Source organism: Marmota marmota, unplaced genomic scaffold (genome assembly GCF_001458135.2).
Source record: "Marmota marmota marmota unplaced genomic scaffold, marMar, whole genome shotgun sequence".
NCBI lineage: Eukaryota > Metazoa > Chordata > Mammalia > Rodentia > Sciuridae > Marmota > Marmota marmota.
This window is the reverse complement of record NW_026000005.1, coordinates 36078761-36087652: the sequence shown is the minus strand read 5'-3', so window position 1 is coordinate 36087652 and position 8892 is coordinate 36078761. Positions and strand designations below refer to the sequence as shown.

Genomic DNA, 8892 nt, shown 5'->3' with positions numbered 1-8892 from the left:
TCCATATCACTGTACACCCAGCACATAGCATTGTCTGAAATTACCTTGTTTGTGTGTTTCCTTGTGTATTGCTCATCTCCCTCAAGAAGAATGTAAACTCCTTTAGGGCAGGTGCTGTGTCTCTCTCTTATGCACACCTGTATCCCAGAACCCCCTCCCCATAGAGAGTGCCACAAAGAGAGTGCAAAATAAATATCTGTTAAATGAATGATGAAGGAAATGGTAAGGGGCAGAGGCCAGTGGGTAAGGATGACTGGGGCCTTTAAAGAATTACTTCAGCTCAGTCATGTCCAGTTCTTCTTTTTAATCTTCCTCCCCCTGCCCATCAGCTTCCATCCATTCCCTCCCACTCCAGGGGAAGGGGAGAAAGGATGAACACAGACAGGCCTGAGGGGCTGGGCTGCCTGCCTGTGTCCTAAGGTATGGGGCAGTCTCCAGCCCAACTGAGCTGTGTGAGCTTAGGACAGGAAGGAGGGAGGCCAATCAATCCTAAAGCCCACAGAATTGAGCAGAGGGGTTGATTTGGAAGCCCCGGACTGTCCCTTGATTGCAGAACTGGGAGTCCGTCTGAGATCCTGTGGTCCAGTCTCTCCCAGGAAGCCAAGGTGCTTTGGGCCAAATCGCAAGTGCAGAGGCCAGGCTCCAGGAGGGGAGCCTTTCTCGGGGCCCAGGGAAACCTGTGCCGCTCACTTGCAAACGCTAACCCACTCGGTGATGCGGCACTCTTCGCACACCACGAAACAGCACCAGTGGAACCGGCAGTGGCAGCGCTCACTGCGAGTCTGGCGCAGGATGTTGTGGCCGCGGCCGCAGCACATGCTGCCGCAGCCATCCGGGCCCGCGCTGCTCTTGTTGCACAGGCGGCCCACGGTGCCTGCCGAGTCCAGGCGCGGCTCGCGCTCGCAGAAGTCGGGCGATTTCTCGAAGTAGACCAGGTCGGCGGGGCTGGCTCGCCGGCGCGGCACAGGAGTGCCCGGGGCGGGCGAGGGTGCCCCCGCGGGGCCTGGCTCCAGCTGGCCGCCGTTGCGGTTGTGAGGCCGGATGAGCGTGGCGCGGTGGAAGCGGTTGCGCAGCAGCGCCCCCACTGCTCGGAACTCGGGCGTCACCTGCCAGCAGGTCTTGAGTTGGCAGCTGCCTGACGTGCCGTGGCACTTGCACTTTCGCCGCATGTTCTCCATCACCGCCTGCGGAAGGAGGCACGGTGAGGAGTGACGCTGGCCGCCGGACCCCTGCCCTCCTCCCACTGCTGAGACTGGCCTTCGAAATCTCAGAGGCTTTTGAAACCAGCTCCCATTGTACAGAAGCAAAGACTGAGGCCCAAAGTAGGGGCCCCACAACTCCCGAGTCAAGCAATCAGAATTCCTCTGCCGGCTTCTCTGCTCTGCTCCCAACCACCTCCAACAGGCTAGGCCACGGGGAAATTTTGTCCTTCCTGCTCCCCACTGCTCCCCTCCTCTCCTGCCAGCCTTTCCTGCAGCTGCAGGGAGCCCTTGGGGCAGGAGGCTTTTGCTTCCTGAGGGAGGGGATCCCAGATCTTCAGGGAAATTCCCTCTTCTTCCATTCCTGGGGTAGGGGCCAGGAGAAGGGGGGTGCCAGTCCCACTAAATGCCAGCCCCAAAGCCTCTGGCCTCACTCCAGACTGTGAGCCGGGCTGGCAGTGAGTTTGAGAAAGCCCCATTCCACTGTCACCATCCCCAGGTCTTTGGAGGATCCAAAGCGAGGGGACAGGAACCTGGGAGACCACCCCTCTCATTATGCTGACTGGGACTCATTCAGTCTTGTGCTGAGTGCCACCAGGGGCCAAAGTTCTACCTGAATATGGAAGGAACCCCAGAGAGGGCCAGGCTCTCAGTCCTGTGAAAGTGGAGAGAGGTTGCCAGGCCTCCAGGGGAGGTACTTAGAGGGACATACCTGCCCCCTGCCTAACTCTTAACCAGTCTAGGATCCCCTCCCAAAGAACTTCTTGGCATTGTCCCCACAGGAAGGTGGCCCCCACTTCATCCCAAGACATATTCTCAGGCAGGGACAGCAAGGATCTGGGGCCCCACGGCTGGGCAGGAGGGCCAAAAGTGAGGGACCCTGCCCCTCGGGCCTTATAGGGCTGTGCAGCTTGCATGTGGTGTCAGCACCACATGAGAACCAGCCCCATGCCTCCCCTCCCCAGGCCAACAACTCCAGAACATCTGCTTCCCACAGGCAGCAGCCATTAATTAAACAGTTTAACGAGGACGAGGAGGAGGCACTGTTGGTACAGGCTGAGATGGTATGGAAGCTTGGGGAAAGAGCCTCATGCACAGGGCAGGGTTGGGTGGGAGCTGGACGGGATCTGAGGGTGGGCGTGCCTCAGTTTACCCCACCTCTAAGTGAAGATGGGAACTGTTGGATCAGCTGGGAGTCTTTGTGGAGGAAGAAGATGAACTGGAGCAGGCTAAAAGTTAAAGGGAAAGGGGAGTAAAGTAGAGAATTCTCCCCAACAGAGTTAAGAAGAGGGCAGGAACAAAGTTGGAGCAAACTAAGCAGAGTCCAGAGACGGAGTGGGGATAGAATGGCCAGGAGAGGAGTGTGCTGGGCCACCATGAGGGCCAAGGAGGCATCAGAGTGTAGACTTCACACTGAGTGTACAACATGTACAGAGTATAGAGTCCACACTGAGTGTACCATGTGTCCAGAGAGAAGACTCCACTCCATAGAACAAGCAAGCACAGGATCAGAGCTCAACTGCCTGGGCATGGATCCTGCCTCTGCCACTTTCTCACTAGTTACATCAGCTCTAGCAAAGCTTCTTTGTCTACCTGTGCCTCAGTTCCCATATCTGAACATGAGGTTCATAATAGTGTTCACATCATAGGTGGTTGTAAAGATTAAATGGGCTAATATGTAATAAGGTGCTCAGGATAGGGCCTATCACACAGTAGGCACTCAATAAATGTAGGCTCCTATTCCTTTTTTTCCTTCCTTCTCCTATTTATTTTTTCATGTATTTCTTTAATTTATTTTCAATGAATTTTGGAGGGGAGAAGGGATGAAGACAATCATAACACAGGTCCAAGGGGGCCCTAGAAACCTCTTATCCCCCTCACTTTCCAGGAATCCCCCATTGTGGACTGGGAGAGGAGGTCAGAGTCACATTAGAGCTGGGGGACCTGACAATGATCTAGTCCAACCTTCTCACTCTACAGGGGAGTAGAAAGGTGACAACCCAGGCCTAGATCCCTGAGGTCCTGACTGCCAGCTCAGTCCTGTCAGGTGATACTGGAGAAAATGGAGGAACAGACTGCTCAGCAGGGGTGTGCTGATCCCAGGCAGGGGGCAGGGTCGTTTCATCCCTGTATTTCCCAGGCCAAGTCCAGTGCCTGGCATAAAGCAGGTCCTCGAGTCATGCTTGCTGACTGAATTAGGAGGGGGCAAAGAAAAGGTCGCTGAGCTGGTCCCAGGGAAGAAAGTTGGCCTGGGGGAGAGGTGGGATATAGGTAGAGGGATTTGGAGCAGGTCTAGGGGTCAGGGCTCTCACCTGCCTCCCAACTCGGTTGTTGTGGAGCCTCATGCGCGCGTGGATATCTCTGTGAGGCTCCCGGGAGTCCAGAAAGTCCTTAGAGAAGCGCTCCCCGAAGCCCACGTCAGGGCTGCAGCCGCCCCACTCCCAGGAGTCCTGCAGGCCAGGGCTGGCAGGGGGCAGGGCGGGGTGTTCTGGGACCCCGTGGCTCAGCCCCTTACCCCTCTGCAGCGCGTCCAGCTGCAGACGATGCAGCTTGCGACGGAAGGCCTCCTCGTCTCCGCGCCGGGATGCGTCGCAGCCGCATGCCCGCAGTTTGCCCAGGGCGCACGCGTTGGATACCGCGTGCACCACCCCGGCTGCTGCGATTGCGTAGGCAAAAGCGCTCTCTCTGAAACCTGCGAGAAAACAGATTCTGATGCGGCCTCGACATCGGATCCCCCTGCCCAGCCTGCCCAGCCTGCCCAACCTTAGCATCAAACAGAGAAACTGAGTCCCAGTATGGAGGGTCTGATATAAAGACACAGAGGAAGGGAGGGAGGGCGAGCAGAAATTATAGCAGAAGCCAGGCCTTCTCCACGTAGGATTCAAGGTGAAAGAGATAGTTCTCCTTGATAACACACTTGTTTCACTGCCTTTCCCTTTTCATTAACATCACCCAAGCAAGTTCAGAATTCTTGTGCTTAAATCTCTCCTGTAGAGCAGAAAATACCTGGTAAACACATTCTTTTTAAGATCAGGGATTTCATCTATTACCTTTCATGGTGATATCTGCATAAACTACCCTGCAAAGTTTAACCTAAAGAATACATGACCAGTGATGGAATTCCAGTTCCCAGGGATGCCAGTGGGCAGGATAAGTAAGAGAAGATGGTCTGCTCCTAAAGTGACCTCCCCCAGATTGCCTGCCAGTGTGCACCCATGGTAGACCCAGCCCAGAACCCTCCTTGATGGTCCCCATCCTTGTCCACAGGACACACAATCACTCAAGAATGGATACCCCCCAGCTGCTCTGCCTATGGTAGAGCACTTGCCTAGGGTATATGAAGCCCCTGGGTTCTGTCCCCACTACCAACATAAAAAACAAAATCCTTTAGATTAAAGATGTTTGAGGGATGATAGAGGCAAGTCCAGCGTCTTAACTGGGGTCTGGCATATGGTATAGGGGAAGACACCTTCTGCTAGGTGCTCAGGAGACATCAAGGCCCTTCCTGACCCATGTATTCTCAGTGGCTCAGATCCAGGCCATTTACTTGTCTGCACTGCTTTCCCTCTCAGTGTTCCAGCCTGAGCCTTCCTCTTGGAGTGCCTATGGCAGAGGGAGACCTACTAGATCTCATATCTGCAGGCTACTTCTTGCTTATTCTGCATCTGAGAAAGGAGAAGATGGACCAGCCTCTGGACTTCAGAGAGAGGTTAGGACTGAGAGAAGCCAAGAACAAGAATAGCCCCACCTAGGGAGGAAAATCCACCAGTGCTACTGTGATCCCCTAAGAAGCCCACAACCTGGCAGGAGGCTGATGACCTCAGCAGAGGCCAGAGATTCAGAGGAAACAAAGACCCCGTTTGGGTCCTTCTACTCTCTGTGTAGCCTCACAGACACTGAAGAACCAATCAGGATGGACCACTCCTCCTCTAACTCTTACCCCTGTATCACAGAGCACTTTCCTCCTCTTCCTGCCTAGACAAATGATGATGATGATGATAAGATAAGATGGTTAGTAGTAAAGAACTGATTTCTGGAGTCAGGTTGCCTGGGTTCAAGCTATGTGACCTTGACCAAGTGATTTAACCTCCTCCGTTTCCTCACTTGTAAAATAGAGTTGCCTCATCCAAGAATTAAGTGAGTTATTAAATTTAAAGGCTTAAAATAGTGCCTTATTCATATTAGGTACTACATAAACATTAGCTATTATTGAGAAGGTCTTCCTACAGTCTGACTTCACTCACTTCTGCATTTTAAGGTCTTTTTTTTTTTTTTGGTACCAGGGATTGAAACCAGAGGTGTTTAACCACTGAATCACGTCCCCAGTTCTTTTTTTAAATGTAATGCTTTGAGACAGAGCCTTACTAAGTTGCTGAGGCTGCCTTAAGCTTGCAATCCTCTTGTCTGGGCTTCCTGAGCCACTGGGATTTTAGGCATGTGCCACCCCACCCAGCAGGTAACTATTCTTTGTTTCCCCCTGTTCAAGGACAGAGCCCAGCAGTTCATAACCCATTCTAAAATAAATCATTTGGGCTACTAGCAGCTCATGAAGCTCCCTCTCTATAATCTATTTCTAGCTCATGGCATCTCAGTATGTTTTTTCATAAGGAGCCTAGCTATGATCAGACAGAAAGGGATGAGGACTGGGTTGGAGACTTCAAAGGGGATGCTGGGAATTGGCAGGGGAGCAGAAACTGCTTTGGGCTGGAGGGACCTGAGGAAGGAGGATGGACCAAAGTCCCTGGGAAGCACACCCTGCATTTATCCCTTGCCTTTTATCTTTGGAACTTTGAGCACTTCTCTTATTACGAGGAGTCATTGGCCCAGTCTAGGACACATGGCAATATTCAGGCCTCCAGAGCAACTTAGAAATCACCCTCCACACACCACAGCCACCACCAAATACACATGCACTATGCAAAATGAAAAAGCCCAAGGACACAGGGGTTATGAAGCTGGATCCAGTCCCAGTAGTGACAACTTTCTGCTGAAGGACATTAGCTCCAAGGAAGTCTTGATGCTTAGAAAGAAACCCAGGTAACCCAGTTTCCAGTTCCTAAGACCCTGTGCACACTTGGCACTAGGAAAGAGCACAAAGCTGATCTGGGGTCATATTCAGGGTCAACCACCATCCCCCAGGCTCTGCCACATTCAAGAGCAGACCCATAGGAATCTGGAGAACTGTAACCCATAGCCCTAAAAGAACATCCCTGTCCCATGCAGTTCAAGATGCCTTCCCCCACATGGCCTCTGACAGCTGTCACAGCCACGTGTAGAAGTGACCAAGCAGGGCCTGTATGGCCACCCTCTGCTGCAGGCATCCAAGCCTCAAAGAAATCCATCCTACTTGAGTCTGCCCCCAGCTCCTGTTTAGGGCCCCAGTTTCGGTCCTGGCCCCGACTGTCTGGGGCAGACACAGGCACTGTGCCATCTGGCCAGCTGGAGGGGGAAAGGGGTGGGGCCGTGGCCAGCTGGGCTGCCCGAAGCAGAAGGGGGGGACTTGTTAAGATGCACAATTAGCCGCCCTGCCTTTGATCTGGGACAGGGACTGCCAGCATGTAAGTAGAGTCAGCTGCTGCTACAGGCTGCAGCCAAGGCCTGGGAAGGGGCTGGATGCAGGGAGTCTTAGAGGGCAGGGGGCAGTGAGAACTAGGAGGGGTTAGAGAAGCCAGAGCCCTGACCATCCAAGTCAAAGAAGGAGGAGAGGGGAAAGATCTGGTTTGCATCCCCTCCATGCAAATAATCTGCGCTTGCTCTTGTGCCTGGGCAGAGTGAGACAGCGATAGAGCGAGAATGAATTGAGTGCATATGGCAACACTTAGGCATGACACTCAATGGGGCTATACATTTGCACAACATGGGTAGGTGTGTATGTGTGTGTATGTGTGTGCACATGACATTTTAATTTCTTAGAATACACTCTCATTGGGGTTGGGGTTGTGGCTCAGTGGTAAAGTACTTGCCCAGCATGTGTGAGGCACTGGGTTTGATTCTCAGCACCACACATAAATAATAAATAAAGATCCATTGACAACTAAAAAACTATTTAAAAATATTTTTTAAAAAAGAATATACTCTCATTGCACCAACTCATCTTTGGCCACACAGTGGAAATTCACACTGACCTTGGAGCTTGGAAGACAGTATGGTAGGAGGCTGGGTGCACACTCTAAAGTCAGCTGGCTACATGGAGTCCTGGCTGTACTGCTCTCTTATAAGCTGTGTGACTAATGACAAGTTATCCAACTTCTCTTAGTTACATTTGTAAAATAAAGCTAATAGGATTTACCTCCTGGGGACTGTTTGAGGACTCCTCAGCATGGATAAAGTGCTTTGAACAATACCCATCTCACGGCAAATACTTAGTACATGCTGGCTAATTTACTGGGTGTCATTAGAATAATAGAATAATAATAGAATTAGAATAATAGTTAATCCTGTTTGTGCCTCAGTTTCCCCATCTGAGTGCCATTGCACACATGCTCCAAGCCCTGGAGGCCTGGATGTAAAACCATGATTCCCCAAGAGGATGAATATTAAAGGTAGGTGGGAAAAGAAAGTCAGACCTTGGAGATGAGAGGTTGGACACTTACATTTCTGGTTTCCCTGGGGCTGGAGCCTGGCTAGCTGCAGGGCCTCATGCCCCCTCTATGCATCCATTCCAAATGGGTATGGGCCTTAGGGAGGGCAGTGCCCAAACTGTGTGGGAGCTCCCAGGATCTTCTCTGTGAATCTACTACATTCTCTTCCATCTAGCCTCTCCCTGACCTCCCATCATTGCCCATCCCTGTGCCTGAGCTCAGGAGCTCCCACCTCACATCTCCTTCCTCTCCCCACCTCCTGAGTGAGAAATGCCTCATGTAACAGGTATTATACTCAGCACCCCATCCAGGCACCAGCCTGTCTGGGTCCTCAGTACAAAAAGCTGGGGGTACCAGTGCCCTCATTACTTAGATCATTGGTGCCCTTGGGTTGGGCAAAGCTGCCAACATGGGCTTGCATCCTCCATATGTGCAGCTTTTTTCTGACCCTCTCTAGCCCCCTGGAGGCCTCTATTCCTGTCCCATCTTCCCACCAGGCCGCAGCACCTTTCTTTGGCTAGGTAAAGCCTGGGTATGTTCCCAGGCTTGTTGAACCCAGATGTATCTTTTCCCCTCCCTCCTTCATCAGTCCCATCCCACCAGCACAACCCATCTCAGGGAAGATGACAGAACCACAGGAGGACAGTAACAGCAGTTCAGAAGACCCAAGGAACCACCTACCCCAAGCAGTCTCTGAAATTGAAACTTGTCCAAAAAAAAAAAAAAATCCACTTTAAAAGAAATCCTTTGGCAGCTTGGGTCAGAAAAGGGGTCGGCTCCCTTATATTCCACTTGGGGGAAACCGAAGTCACCTGACTCTCAATGGACCCTGAAAAGGAGACTCAGATAAGAACCAGACCACCAGGGGCTGGTTGCCACCACAAGCGGCCTCCTAAGATTCGAATTTAGCTTGTCCTGGAGGAGACAGATGAAGACGGACCAGGAAATAACCCTAGAGGAGGGTGGATCCAGATGTGAAGTGGAACAGGGGCTAGTGGAGGCCAAATGGAGGTGAGGTGGGGGAGTGGCAGTTTTCTTTCCGGAAGCTCAGATTCATTTCCTCCGGAGAGGGAGAGATAGAAATGAGCAACGACTGTGTGCGGGGCTGGGGG

At 52.2% G+C, this 8892-nt stretch overlaps 1 protein-coding gene across 1 annotated transcript in view; it reads right to left on the bottom strand.

Annotated features, from left to right (window-relative positions):
* Positions 1 to 284: 284 nt before the first annotated feature.
* Wnt10a (Wnt family member 10A) overlaps positions 285 to 8892 on the bottom strand; it is a 15954-nt gene continuing 7346 nt past the window's right edge. Inside the window, exons 3-4 of the mRNA XM_015481002.2 lie at positions 3512 to 3891; positions 285 to 1184 (exon numbers count right to left, since the gene is read on the bottom strand). Of these exons, the coding sequence (XP_015336488.1) occupies positions 687 to 1184; positions 3512 to 3891 (878 nt within the window). The 3' untranslated portion in view covers positions 285 to 686. The remainder of the gene's footprint in view (positions 1185 to 3511; positions 3892 to 8892) is intronic.